Source organism: Meles meles, chromosome 2, assembly GCF_922984935.1.
Source record: "Meles meles chromosome 2, mMelMel3.1 paternal haplotype, whole genome shotgun sequence".
Classification (NCBI taxonomy): domain Eukaryota; kingdom Metazoa; phylum Chordata; class Mammalia; order Carnivora; family Mustelidae; genus Meles; species Meles meles.
In genome coordinates this window covers 195,729,227-195,744,085 of record NC_060067.1, presented here as the reverse complement: position 1 = coordinate 195,744,085, position 14,859 = coordinate 195,729,227, and the positions used below count along the sequence as shown (strand labels likewise).

General features: G+C 48.9%; 1 protein-coding gene across 1 annotated transcript in view; it reads right to left on the bottom strand.

Annotated features, from left to right (window-relative positions):
- Positions 1–451: 451 nt before the first annotated feature.
- Positions 452–14,859, bottom strand: part of ENPP6 (ectonucleotide pyrophosphatase/phosphodiesterase 6) — a 111,901-nt gene continuing 97,493 nt past the window's right edge. Inside the window, exons 7-8 of the mRNA XM_045997003.1 lie at positions 8,458–8,581; positions 452–3,837 (exon numbers count right to left, since the gene is read on the bottom strand). Coding sequence (XP_045852959.1) covers positions 3,632–3,837; positions 8,458–8,581 — 330 coding nt within the window. The 3' untranslated portion in view covers positions 452–3,631. The remainder of the gene's footprint in view (positions 3,838–8,457; positions 8,582–14,859) is intronic.

Here is a 14,859-nt window from a genome sequence, read left to right as displayed (position 1 = left end):
CAGGAAATGGGGACCGACCCGCTAATACACTTGTGGATATAGAGTCCTTTGGGGGTGATAAAGTTGTTCCCAAGCTGATGGTGGCGATGGTTGCATAATCCTGTGACTAGACTCAAGCTGTTGAATTATACAATTTAAGCGGATGACTTATATGGTATATGAATTAAATTTGATAAAGCTGTTATTCTAAAAGTATATTATGTTTAGTATATTCAAAATCTAATCTCTCTCCTCCACTCCCTCCCTTCTTTCCTCCCTCCCTTCCTTTCCTTCCTTCCATCCTTTCTTCCTTCCATTATCAAATTCATAAGCCTGCAATGGACTATGTTTAATGGAATGAAGTATAATTATATTATCAGTTGGGTGATAAGAAAAGATAGCAAGTCAAAAATGAATCATTCTTTTAACTTGCGGAACTGTAGACGCAGAGAATATCTGAAGTGAAAGCAGGTCTCCTTCATGAGGTTTATTTTTTTATTCAACACATATTTATGGAACATTTATTAAACATTTGAGGCACTGAACTAGGTGCTATTTTATGATTTCCAAGCAATACACACACAAGGATATTTTTCACAGCACACACCTGAGACGGAGTTTCACATGTTTTAGAACCAGTCGTCCAAGGTGACCACGGCCCTTCCTTCTAGCAAGTAGTTCACAAGAGCTGACTTTGGTCTATCACAAATTGTTTAAAAAGATTAAATCCACAATCACATTTTGAAATCTTTTGCTATTTACAGAAATGCAAAAAACACCTTTTTTTTTTTTTTAAAGAAAATCCATAAACCAGGCCTACATCTTCAACAATGAGTTTGTTGGAAAACGCTCTTGGGAATCCTAGACTCACAGGAACAGGGTGTGGAGAAGCCAAGTTTGCCCCTCTGGGTGCCTGTCTCTATCCCTGGGGCTTGCAGATCTGCTTTGGCTTAGAGAGGGCTAGAAGCTTGACCCTGCTGGGATCAGCAGGCGATGCCAGTCCAATGGCCTCTGGGGAAACTGGCGGATTATGAAATTGCTGGCAGAAGACTCAGGTCTACCAAGGTCTAACCAGAACCTCTCTCTCCATAGAGCAAACCCAAACCTACAAGCGCTGTCTGAGGTCCCACCCAGATCTTCTGAATCTACATTTCTGGAAGCAGGCCAGATGACACAACCCCAGGAAGTTTGCAAATGGCCGTCAGTGACTGAACTCAGATCCACGTGGATTTCCAAGTTCTATTTAAAAGTAGGAGGAGTTGGGACTCTATAATCAGGACTCTTGGAGGCTAGAAAGAATTCCCTGGGTCTGTTCTAATTGATGCTTAGGTCTTCAGAACTTAATTGAATTGGGTTCTGGAGATTACACATTGGGCAGGGAAAGTAGCCATTTATCTCATCTTTAATGTAAGGATCATTCTTTTGGTTTATCTTCGGTATTTGCAGGTCAGTGCAATTATCTTCCTCCTGGAATTAGCAGTGAAGTAGCAAAATACCCCAGGAGAAGAGATGTCTATATGTACGAGATTTTACTCAAAAGGAACAGAACACATTTAGAGGAAATTTTCCTGAGGAAAATAATGTAACTTGAAAATAAAAATCAAAGGGGAAAAAAATTCTTGCCAAATAACTAAGCCACTAAAATGTAGGCATTATTTTAGGAAAAAGTTTTTTCTCCATTTAGTGTCTGAATTTCTTTACTATTTACCAGTATTTAAAATTCCAAAAGTACCTTACTCCCATTCATCTATTTAAGATTATTTATTAGCTACACTCTGTCAGACAAATATCTGAGATTTTATTATGCAACTTGAAGTCGTTAGGGATGAGTGAGGGGGAAATGATAGAACAGAGATGGAAACACAAAGGGTAAGACTGTGCCTGTTTGTACTCTCTTCATTTTCATGATCCCCTTTTAACTGAATCACTTGGGTATCTCTAAGCCATCCTTCCTTCACAAGGGAGGAAGGTGGGCTCCATTGGATAAAGGGCACTTTGAACAATGGACGCCCGTTTCAACACCACTGCCCAATGTTCTGAGAACACCAGTTTATTTTCAGCCAAATAACAAAGGCCGGCTTGTCCTCTTTCTAATTGATTGGACGGCTGGCTGGCACTTTTAAAACACATTACCTAAATCCCTAGAAATCTTGTGTGATGATGGATTTGGTATATGTATTTGTTAAGGTAGCGATCTTTTGCTCTCATGATTCAAGGCACAGAGATGTCCAATCAGAGCCTTGACGCTCATTTCTCAAGGCAAACACTGTAATGGGGCTTTATCAAGCTGGGGAGACCTGTTGGGCTGTCTCTTCCTGATGGAAAGTCTCTTTTACAGGTGCATCCCCATTTAATATAAACTCACTGTTAGCACTATGATAGGTCTATGTGACTCTGATCATTTAAACATTACCCTTTGTTTCACAGCAACTCTCGATCACTAATCTGAAAACATTTCAACTCAGGCTCAGTGGGTCTTCTTAGGGGTTTCCCAAGAACTTAGGTCCCTGAGGTGGCACTCCGACCAAACCGTTTCCGAATCAAATGGCTAATTAGTTAGTGACTGGGATGCGGTTCCATCGTGTTCTCTCTGTTCCCCACCCCACCCCCACCTCAACCATTTCCCTCGGGCTTCTGGGTCCCTCGGGATACATTTTGCTGGTGGTATTCCACGAGCCTTGCTCCAGACTCCTGGTGCCTAGAACTTTGGGATACCGTGCCACCATTCCAAGCAGTGAACCAAGATTTCTGCAAACATGTCCATGAGTCATCAGCGAGATGTGTAATGATAGGTCAGGTATTGCCGTTGCCTGCATTCCATCTGGGGATCCAAAGCCATGCAGGGCCCGCCATGTGCCAGGCTCCATGCTGGGACAGACTGAGCCTCACAGAAGCCTGGGTCTGCGGCAAGCTTTTCTGCTCCTCAAGCCAAGGGAGACATTTGTGTGCACTCCAGACTCTGGGAGGGCACTCACAACTGCCACCTTGTTCTATGAGCTCTTTAGTCCTTCCTACGTTTGATTGGTGATCCAAGCTAAGATATGCCCTTTCTGGGACTTGGTATAAAATGAAAAACAAACAAACAAACAAACAAACAAAAACCCCCCAAAACAACAAAAAAACACAAGTCCATGCACTGGGCCAGAAACAGAAGACAGCTATTGCTTTTATGCGGGCTTCATTTTTCTGGGTTGGAAGGAGCAGTACAGGATTGCAGCTCCAGACCTCAAGGATGGCTCCTGGGTGTGGAGTGGACACAGACAAGGGCCTGCTTTGTGCAAAGCAGGACAGAGACGGGTCCAAGACTCCATGCACTATCCACTTGAGGTCTGCTTGCCCCACGGTAGGCTCCTACGCGATAGCTCGTCTGAGTGACCGCATGAGGACAATGCAGAAGATGACATGGAGTTGAACCAACGAAGAGCTGGATTTTCCTTACCTCCAGAAGAAATAAAAGCTTGGGGTTTTTTGGTGTTTGTTTGTTTGTTTTAAGAAGTAAGGACTTTTATGTATGGAATCATCCAAGAACAGTATATTTACAATTTTGGTGGCCTTGATTGTGTTAATGAAGCTATTATTCAAATAGAAAATGAAAACCATCCCACCATGGAGGCACCCTCGGCTGAACATTTGGGGACAACAATAGCAGCATCTATACGAACAGTAGGAGGAGAATTGAGACCAGAACCCAGCCGTTCAGTCGGACAGACAGAGCCGAGCTGGCCTGGTCTTTCAGCATGCACATCACCCTGGACCAGGAGCCGTTGTTGGGCAGGGGAGTGATGCCCGCCACGTTGCACATGACATTGTAGACATCCACGGATCTGATTGGAGCAGCTCTGAAGTTGGATTTGAAATCTGAAAGGGAAAGGCAAGCAAACAAGTAGTCACAGCCATGCTCGGGGCAGAAAGGGGCCGAGTCACAACACAGAGAATTCTACTCAGGCTCCAGGCAGCTTTGGGACTGGAAATCAGCTCTGTCAATGGGGCATGGCCGAGTCACGGTGAACTTGGAAGGGGATCTGGAAGGGCTATAGCTTACAAAAAGAAGCTGTTCTCTAGGGCTCAGGGAGATGAGTTTCTTTAGAAAATCAAGTCAGCAGACCGACTTCGTGCATGACTGTGGGCCCTTCCTGACAAAGAGCTATCCTGGAGCGGCGGAAGGCATCTCCACGTTTGCTGCTCATTTCTGCTGAGCCCTGGAGAGCAGGTGTGGTCACAGAAGGCTGACTGTCTTGCTGAGCCCCCCAAACCGAATTGCACACTCTGCTTATCTTCCAGAACATCCATCTAGCAGCAGCTGGTTGGCTGGGGGGGCCCTGAGCCACTGAGGAACGTTCCTTCATTTTCCTGCCACATCGAGGTCTCAGGGCTTCGTGGAATGTGAACCTGTATGGTTTCCTCGGTTCTGGCCTCCTCAGAAACAACAGCGATGGTTTCTTAAATATGTTTGGAGAATCAATGGAGCATTCCTTGGGAGCCTTTTGCTGGCAGCTCAAACAACTTAGCTGAGGGGAAAATGAGCAAACTGGTATTGGAGTTGGGGACTCAGGGAAGGGTGCCGAGAGCTCCTCGGGAGGGTGGGGAAGAATGCTGTGCTTGCTTCCACCCAGCGGCTGCCCCAGACTCCAGCGGTGATGCAGGATTCTAGAAGGCAGGGGCAGCCGTTCACAGCCTAGGGAGTGCGAATGGATTGCAGACAAGGGTCCGTCCACCTTCTCCTTCTCCAGAGGAGGAAAGACGAGGCTGAAAGCCAAATCCGTGTCTGTTCAGAGAGTGAGTGTAAGAAGTTAGTAGCATACACAGCAGTTTCTCTTTTGGGCCCCAAACCGGAGCTATTGAGACTGAATTCTAGAAGGAGGTTTTATCTAACCAGGAAGGCCTCTGCTAGCGCTTTCAGTCCATGTAAGACTTTGAAAGGAAAAGGGTGGTTTGGGGGCTGTAAAGCCAAGCTGTCTCCCTTAGAAGATAATCCTTTCTAACTGCTCTGCTCAAATGATCACAAGCACTTCATTTAAAAAACAAACAAACACCAATGGCAACAGAGTCCAGAAGTGCCAACACCAAATGCTGCTCTTATTTAAGCCTGAAATCGCAAGCACAGAAGTTCTATTCAGAAAACGCGCCCACAGAGTATGTTCGACCCAGGCCCACTTCCCAAGTGATGGGTTTTGCTCACTTTGGAGAGGTAATGTTGACTCTAGCATAAGAAGTTAACAGGCTCCGCAAGCAGCCCACAGCCGCTTAGTAGCTGGGTAAGCCCAGGAAAGGGCATGGGAAGGGTACCTGAACCACGGTTCCAGGCACAGTGCATCTGCTCGGTGAGCGGTGGCTGTTCGTAGTAATAAGTGCGTAGAATAAACACCCCACAAGGGCAAACTATGGACTGGAAATAATTACCCTATAAATTATTTGGAGGATTCACTTTATTTGGGGGCAGGAAGGATAAGGGATAAGGCAGCATCACCTTACGGTAAAAACTGGTCAAAATCTGGAAGCTGCACGGAGAGGAGATTTAGAACTGCCCCAGAATCGCAGACCTTCTCTATATCAAGGCGATTGATTGCAACGAGGTGAGGACAGTGGTGAGACTTCCGCAGAGAAGAATCAGCTGCGGTATGAAAAATCAATGGAAAGTTGTCCCAGCCATGTGGCAGCAACTCGTCTCCCTCCTTGCGACTTGCCATGGACCTGGGCGTGATGACCACACTACCTCACCACATGGTGGCCATGTCCTTGTCACGTGTGTGGGCGGGGATGGTGTGGGGGTGGCGGACAAAGTAAACCCAACATGTCCTTCCCCAGCCTTCCAAATGCCCGTGTCTTTAACACTCAGCAGGAAAAACTGAGATTAAGCTCTACGGACAATAAAATTATTAGAAAACATTTTACATTGAAAGTACAAAGTTAAATCCTCTGCATGTAAGCAGGAAGGAGAATTGGGGTTTCCCCCCTCATTCAGTCTGGTTCATGAATTCCTATGCTGCAGTGCTAGGACTTTGGGCCCAATGAGTAGAGGATCCAGCCTAGAATGAGAGCTTCTAGAAAATTCCTTAACAGCAGAACAATACCAGATCCAGCTGGGGAGGACCCGGCCAAGCTCTACTAACTCAAGGTGGAACGTTGAATCTGGATTGGCGATCCAGGTTATCTCCATGAATTTAAATTTTCCGGATATTGAAACTGTTGCTCCTAAAGAGAGAAGGTTCTGCAGCCCCATGCCATGCCTGGCCACCTTGGGCTGCTTTCTGGGTGAGGCTCGCTAGCTCACAGGCCGCTCACCGACTCACACTCCTGCCGTCTTATCTTGAAATGTGGAGTTCTCTGGGGCGAGATTAGGTGGTTCAAATTAGAAACCGGGATTAACCAGAGAAAGGCTATCTTCCAGAATTATTTCCTTTTCTTTCTGCCAGACCAGACTTACTGACTTCTAATCTGTATCTGAGCAGCCGTAATGATGCCCGGCTTCCTCCCTGAGCCAGAAGCGCATACAATTAATCAGGAAGGATGTACCTTTATCTCAAAGTGCAGCTAGATAGCTATTAAAGGCCTCACTCTTAAATTTTCTTCAGAGTAAACAGCGTGTAAAGCTGTTCAATCTTTCATGAGAACTGGAGCCAGAAACGTGATGGTTTGAGGGAGGCTCTCGAGGCGGTATCTGCCTAGAAGCATTTTTGTAATGGGCCCAGTCCATTTCCGTCAGGGGTCATCTCTCTGTCTGTAAAAGGCTTCGGCTTTTGGTTTAATAGGAGCCTATGACGGAGGCTTTTGTGGACGGACAAACTTTCCCTCTGAATTTAACTTTAAGCTCATGTAGCTTTGGATACTTTGTTTTAAAATTTTGGTTTGAGGCTAGATTTCTCTATGCCGGAGACTGTTGCTCATAAACCCTCCTTCTGCTGACAACGGGTTTGCATTCACGATCTTACTTCTCTCTTCTAAGGAAGGAAAAAGTTATGCTTTTGAATGAAAGGCCTGATGTTAAATGTTCTCCCATTTAAAGGCCGCGGCCACGGAAAGTCTCCAGACTAATCCATCTAACAGTTGACCTCAACAATGTCCTTGAGGCTGCCTCCCTCATTCATTATGTTTTTGAGCTTTGGTGAACTCGTGTTGAATGTAGTATAAGGGGTGAATCTGACCTGAGGCGTGGATGACAGGGAGCTCCCGCTAACTCTCTCTAGTTCATGGCCGCGTGCCTGGACATCCTCTGAACTCTCTTAGGCCAATGTTGTGAACCCAGTTAGCACTCTGTAAATGTTCGCTGCTACTGGTACTGACGCTTGCTTCCGGACTTGGGAACTCCTATCACATATGGGAAAGGGTCTGGACTAATGTGATCCCTAGGCTCAGGAGGCGAGGGGCTCCCAAGGAGCACGCAGAAATGGACAGCCAGCTGTTGTTAGCAGCTATTTTATGGTAAGCAGAGTGACCCAAGGCAGATGGAATGAGAGGGGTCAACACGGATCTTTGTCTTGCTACATCAAGAAGAAAAGCAGACCTTCTAGGCACGATTTCTAACCTATACTCGGGAAGGGAAGCACGGACTGTCATGGGCTGAAACATTGTGATCTACATCCAGAAAACAGCATTTGGAATACGGACATCAGGGTAAGTTACTACATCTAATAAGGACAGTGGACAGTAGTGAGACAGGAGACTAGCTTATGAGCCAGTCAACTGAAGGTTAATGGCTGCTGAATGCCTCTCTCCCCTCTTTTTTTTTTTTTTTTAAGAACGAAAGGGGTGTTTGGGTCATAGTATGGTCTCCAGAGTATTTGATAAACTTCTCCACAATGGGAATTCACAGTCCTCTGTCAGTTAAAGCAAATGACCAAACAGACCCTCTCCATCCCCCCTCTATTCCAGCCTTAGACATGTATCTGGTCAAGGAAGGCAGAGTAAATTTGCTTTCATCCAAGATGTCCCTAGGCCTTCTGGCTCATTCAAAAAAAAAAAAAAATCCATCTCAAGGTCATTTCCTAACCTGGTCTTGAGCACATCCCAGCTTCTGGTTGGGCCCTAAACCGAATGACCCACCTTCACAGGGCTGGGTGCTCTAGACAGGGAGGCCCTGCGGAGGAGTCAGACCCTGTGACATGATCACGTCAGCTCGGACTCACAGCTGTCGGCAACCTGGTGTCCGATAAGCCTTCCTGGACATCAGCTAGCTGTGAAATAACATTTTGATGAATTAAGTAAAAAATGAATCACAAACATGTGGAATCCATTTTCTTCACCGCACTCAAGATTGAAAATTTACAAGGAAAAGTATTTGGCCACGTTTGCCAAACCCAAGAAGCATCTGAAAGCCAGCCAGCCAGAGATGTTTCGCGGAGACCAGCTGGATTTACTCAGCTTTGCTCATAAAGAGGGTCCGTAAAGAGATCACTTGAGCCTTTCCTACTGCTGTCAGCCCCTCCTGGAGACCACTTCCTTGGGAATGGAGGACAAAGCATGTGGTCATGTCTTGCCTACCGGGGCCAAAGGCCAAGAAGATGCCCCTCATGTCCATGAGCTCGTTGTCGTAGCCGTGCCAACCACGCTGCCAGCCTTCCCTCTTGCCGGTGCTGTTCATCCAAAAAGGAAGTGTGTCTCGATTCTGAAACCAAGCGAGGCAGTCACATTACACTGGGTCCCAACCATCGTGATTGAGCATCGGGCCCAAACTACCACCCACTGTGGGATCTCCTTCTCAGCATTCCCCACTGGGGTCCCCCAACCTCAGATCACGTCCTACGCCATCCAGGTAGCACAGACCTTGGGAGGCAGCCCGTGGAATTGCCAGAGAGCTCTAGCTCTCTAGAGGATATAAAAGTATTTTCTTTCTCTAGAAATCTCTCTAGAAAATATAAAGGTATTTTCTTACACTGAGCAGGACGGTACCTCGTACTCAGTTTGAAAGCCACTAAATATAGCACGTGAGAGACAGAAGGGATGTTCAAGTGTATCTATGATGTAGAGAAAAGTGTATTTGGCCTTTGTCCCAGGTTCCAGGCCCAGAGCTCCTAAAACCCTTGGAATTTCCGGAGTGATGGGTGGTTTTTGTTATTCATAATGAGCCCCTTTCTCCCATACCTGAGTGTCTGCTAATGAGATCACTGGTGGGTGGGGGGCTGCCGAGCTTCAGGAGATCACTGGAGGGACCAACCGTGAGATGGAGACCTCCTCTGGCCTTTAAGACTGCGTTCAGTCTTGTGGCCAAGGACAGAGGCGCCCGTGCCTATGCAGTGGAACCCGTGTAAAAACCCCGGAGCAACGTGGTTCAGGGAGCTTCCGGGTGGATGAACAAACCAACATGCTCAGAGGGCGGTGACCCCAGAGACAGCCTGGGGGCTCCGTGCCCCTCACCCACCGTCCTTTGCTCTATGCCTCTCTGAGCCATAGCCTCTGTAAGAAAACTAGTCATAGAGCACATTTCTGAGCTCTGTGATCTATTCTGGTCATTTATTGAACCTGAAAAGGGTTGTGAGAATCCTCCAATCTGTAGCCAAGCCAGACACCAGTGTGTAGCCTGGGGACGCAGGACCCGGGGCTGGTGGCGAAAGTGGGGACAGTCAGGTGGGACGGAGCCCCTAACGCGAAGAGCTGCTCCAGCTCCGGGTTTGGGACTGAACTGCAGGACACCGACTGTTGTCGGAGACTTGTTGGAAAACACAGTGTGGAACTGAATCACCTTGTTCTTCTAGCAAAGCCATCAAAGCCCAAGCCCTTTCCATTGCCGCATCCCACCGCCATCTTTCCCCTTCTTGAGCGCTACCCTCAGGAGCCACCTGGGATAGTTAGTTTCCTCCTTTCCATTCAGTCAATCGTGCGAAGATGGCATGGCTGTTCCTCTTACCCAGGCTGGTCACACCTTCGTTTCCTCCAACGGCCTCCATTTGGGGTGGGGTCTGGCACCATCGCTTCCCTGTCACCCTCTTTCCTTCAGAACTCAACTTCCTTAGGTGGCAGATGCTGGCTTGTGCAACAGCCATGGGTCCTGAAGGGGCCGCTGCCAGCTGGACACTCCCTCGCCCTCCCCCGCAGACTACATTCATGCCTGACGGTCCAGGCCCCTCTGCTGAGCAGGGTCTGAGATCGCAAACACTTCAGATGCAGGAAGTAGAACGGACTGGTCGTGGCCAATGCAGGGAAGCACCAGTCCCAGGAATTCACAGGTCGGCTCATAAGACGTGTCATAGTACCAGCAATTTAGTCCGCCGAGAGCCTGTGCGGACCGTGGATGACCTTCCCACTGCACAGTTGAAGGAACTGAGGCCCAGAGAGGTTAAGGGACCCTCTTAAAGCTGCACAGCTATGGAGAGGCAGGACTGGGATTGGAACCCAGGTGGGCTGTCTCCTGGTCTTCATGCACCATCCATGGCCCCACGGCCAGAGGTCATGGCCTGTGACCTTGCCTCTTTACTCACCAAGGAGTGCGGCCAGTTCTCAAGTGTATAGAAAAAAAGGTTTTAAAATTGGATTCCACTTTGTCCCTTTCTGGTTCCGCAGGCTGGCTCAGATCCTGGGCAAGATACTTCTCGGAGCTTCAGTTTCCCCACTGGGTGTGATCATACCTGCCTCCCAGAGTTTCTGGAGGAGGACAGGACTGTGTGCCATGTGCCCCGCACAGACTAGGTGCTCAGTAAATGACTGTGGGATGGTCACCAGATGCCGCTGGCTGTGGGGCGAGGTACGCTGGTCCCGCACAGGGGGGTAGTGATGGTTGTGGGGCCTGAAGTCCCCTTTGTTTAGTTAGCTGTCATACTGCATTGCACACCCGTCTCATCTCACCCCATAAATTGCTCCCTTGCTTTCCAAATCACACTATTTCACTGACTCTCCGTTTCCTGAATTTCCATCATCCCTGTCCCTCTTTCTCCAGCTGTAGCTTGTATTTTTCCGTGGGAACGTTTTCATTAACTTACTGCATTTCTAACCTGTTATACCATTTTTGTCCTTTGTCTATGGTGATGATCACAACACATCCCAATTTAGCTTTGTCGGCTAATTGGAGGTGTTGCTTCCCCCGTCGGGCTCCCGGGCACCAGATAGAACATTCTCTTACTAACGACCTCACCAACTGTGACCCCCACAGGACATATGTGCCCCGTGACAAAGGGACAGATGAAAGGGAGACGAAGACGGATTATACCTGATTTACGAATTCCGGTCCGGATTCCACGAACACAAACATACAGCCTTGACAGCCTCAGCCTGAAGGTAACTGGGACTTTGTTCGATCGTAGGTGAAGGTGTTCCTTTTTATTTAAGTGACAAGTTGCTCCAGTCAAACAACTGCTCTTACTGATTTTAAAAGTAATAAGGATCTGGCAGCTTATGGGAGAAGCTAAGCGTATCCCAGAAGTGACTGAATGTGTGACCTTACATGCACAGCCTTAACCTCAAAATGGCATGAGGACGATTTTCTCCCTTTCCTTTCCTGGTGGCTTCCCGTTTCTGTTGTGTAACCCCACACCGTCTCCCTAGATGCCTACAGATGAGGTCCTGCTGATGAATGTGTGTCCCGGCTTGCTCAGCCTCCAGAGTAGAAATCCCCAGGCTGCAGATCCTCCAGCTGCTGGGTGAGGAGACCTAACCCCAGCCCAACTCTGGTAGGCCCAGGGACTAGCCACAGAGAACCACCTACGAGACCACCTATGAGACCACCAGAGCCACCAGAGACATCACTGTGTCTGGGGAGGTGCCCAGACCCTCTGGATTTGGTCAAAGCTGAGACAGGGGTAGAGGAGTGGTGTTGTGTGTGTGTCCACGGGGAAGAGGGAGGGAAGTGCTCCTAAATTGGGGCCACTAAGAAAGCTGGGCTCATGGTGGGGTTGGCAACCAGTTCCCAGGAAACACTGGGTCCTCCTGGAGAGTGTCATAGAAGGCCCAATAAGGGCTCCATCTGGAAGGGGTTCCCCCTCATGAATGGGTGAAGGGGAGAATCTAGAAGGAACAGGGTCTTGTTGGGGAGAGGAGCCCCAACAGGGGTGGGAGATGTCCTTATCTTCCCATGGGAGAAGGCAGGGATCTAAGAGGCTGTCCATTTTGTTCCGCAGCTCAGCAGACACGCGCTGAGCTCTGAATCTGTTGGGCTCTCTGCTAGGCTTTTGGCTGAGAGGCACGGAGGAGGAAGGCATTCCTTCCCCTGAAAGAGCTTATCCTTAGTGAGGAAAGACAAGGGGTTATGGCCTCTGTGTATTGATTCCTGAGCTGGCCGGGACAGGCAGTGAGGTACCATGACGCTCTGGGGAGGCCCGTGGTGGGAATCACTGTCCATGGGAAGGGCGAGCCTGGATAGTGGGAGGCCCCACTGTGAGAGTCCACCCAGATGGCTCCAGCAGAGTGTGGGCAGGTCCCGAGGCGACCCCAGCAACGGACCTCTGGGAGCTCTGGCTGGGGGGAAGGCGGGCCAGGCAGGGACAGCTTGTTCCACCTCGTATGGGAGAAGCATGAGAAGGAAGCAGCCACGGCAGAGAAACTTTGGCGGGTATGAGGAGGAGAGAGGACCTGGCGTTCTCCGCTCTCAGTGACTGCCTGAGATCGTGCCAGTCAATAGGACGACCAACCATCGCGCTCTGCCCAGGACTGAGGGACTGTCGGGACACAAGACTTCCAGGGAAAACCAGGACATGCTGGCTATTTTCCAGTGAACGCTATCTTGGAAATTTAAATAAAATCTTCACCAAGTATAATTGGTTCAGCACATTCCAGAGCTTTCCAGGACCCTTCCTCTATACACAGGTAGGGAGCCGTGCTGGGACCTTCCTTTGATGAGCTACTGAACTAATTAATCATTTCTAACAGGAAAGAACCAGAAAGAGCTCCACAAGAGGAAACTCTGTGTTCCTCGATCTCAGTGCCTGCTTCCCAAATTCAAGCAAGCTGAAGGTAGGCATTTCCACGTGAGCCAGGGACATCTTTATGAGATACGAGTTAGTTTCCAGTCTAGATCTTTGTCTCAATCATCCTTAGACTTAAAAAAGAAAAAAAAAAGTCACGTTCACTGTTTACTCCCAAATCAGCAATCCAGTTAACGACGTTTGTTCAACACTGCCTGGAGGCATCTCTGAATTCGCCATTTTATGGCAGATTCAGTCCATTACAGTGCTGAGCTGAGAGGTACAGGGAGCACGGTCAGATACGGGGGTAGGGTTGGGAGTGAGGGTAAAAGCAGAAGGAGGGATAGAAGGACAAGAAGAAGCAAGAGCAGCTGGAACAATCCGTCTTGTTGGTTCCTGTCTGCACATAGCCGAAGTCTTTGCTTTAGCAAAATCTCATTTTTTTTTCATTACTGCATTCTGGGGCTCCGTTAGCACGTATAGCTCTTGCTTCTTCCTTCCGATTTCCCCTCCGTGTAAATCAGAAAATGGTTGCTAAGCTGCAGACAAAAATACTCCTGAGGAGACGGGAGGGCTGCTGGCTGCCAGGACAACATCTGGGCTCCAGCTCTTGCTCTGCACCCCAAAATGACTCTGTGTGGGGAGGCTGAGGATGCGGAAATCCACCCTTTGTGGATATCCTCCCTGGCGGGGGGAACTGTGGAGGGCTTTGTCTGGTGCCTCCTGCTCCGTTTGACTTCCGGTCCAGTCTTCCCCACGGGGAGCACTCACTGTCTGCACCGCTGGATCCCAAGCCTGGCTGTGCAGACACTGCCCTGAGCTTATCCTGGTTCTGATTTTGGGTGTTTGCATTCAGTAGGCCAGGAGGAGGCAGGGAATCTCTCTGTTTCATCATCTTTCCCCAGCCGATCAGGATGCAGAGTCAGGTCTGGAAGCCCCTGGAAACCATTCACCAGGCGCCCATCCTGTGCTGTTAAATTATCTGTCCTTTTCTAAGGACACTTCTTATTTATACTGGATATAAATCATCACCCCTCCTTCTAACCACTAACTGTACAAATCTTCCCGGGGAAGTGGGGTCAGGCGCCAAAGTCTGTCCCCTCCCTGTCTTGATGAGGCCTCTCCCGAATCTCCAGGGCTCTGGGGAACCCAGGGGAAATCTGGTCAGATTAAAATAAATAAAACGGGAACACCTATCTAAAATGAAATCTAGTTTATCCTCCTAGGACACGGTTAGAAGAGAAACCTCCCAGGTCCTGGAAAATACAATATAAGCTTCTGACATCACCTCAGACTGAAAGAGGCGCCCGACACCGTCAAGTCGGGGGCAGCTTCAGCTCAAACTCGGTGGCAGTGAGGACAGTTTGGCTGGCTCTGGTGGTTTTGCTGGGAGGGTTAAGTTTGAGCAATGGTTTCTATGACAGACCCATTTCTTGGATTTCCGTTGCTCCCTCGAGACGCTTCCTGTTGCCGTGGGTCCTTGGACCCGCGTGGGAACGGCGGTGGGGACACTCCGGGCTAAGAGATGTCTCTCTAACAGTGTCTCTGTGTCTCAGGAGCCTGCCTTTCTAACACAGCACCTAACTGCTCGGGCCTTGGCCCTGGTCTGAGGTCTGGAAAGCCTGGCGGCCACACACAACCCAACCCTCTGAGCAGAAAATGCCCGACAGCAAAAGCAGCTTCAGTGAGGGGCTAGAGATGCGTGGATTGGGCTCCCTCCCCCCCCCTTTTCCCCCCGGGATTGTGTTTACTGAAGTATGCCACGGGTGAGGAGGGGGGTTGCGTGTGCTCCCAGACGACCCTAATCACCCGCAGAAAGTCAGCACTCCCAGCACCCGACATCCGACTTCCTGAAGCTCAGTTAGTTGGGCCTGGACAGCACCACTCTGGCTGCCACTAACACTCAGAAGCCGCGTTTTCCAGATTGTCTTGATTTCCCCCAAATATTTTGGGTCCACGCCTAACTGCCACTCAACCCCAGGCCTTAGAATTGAGCCTGGCATTTCATATCCTTTGCCAGTTTTCAAAATAAATCTTGCCTCTGGAGATAAAT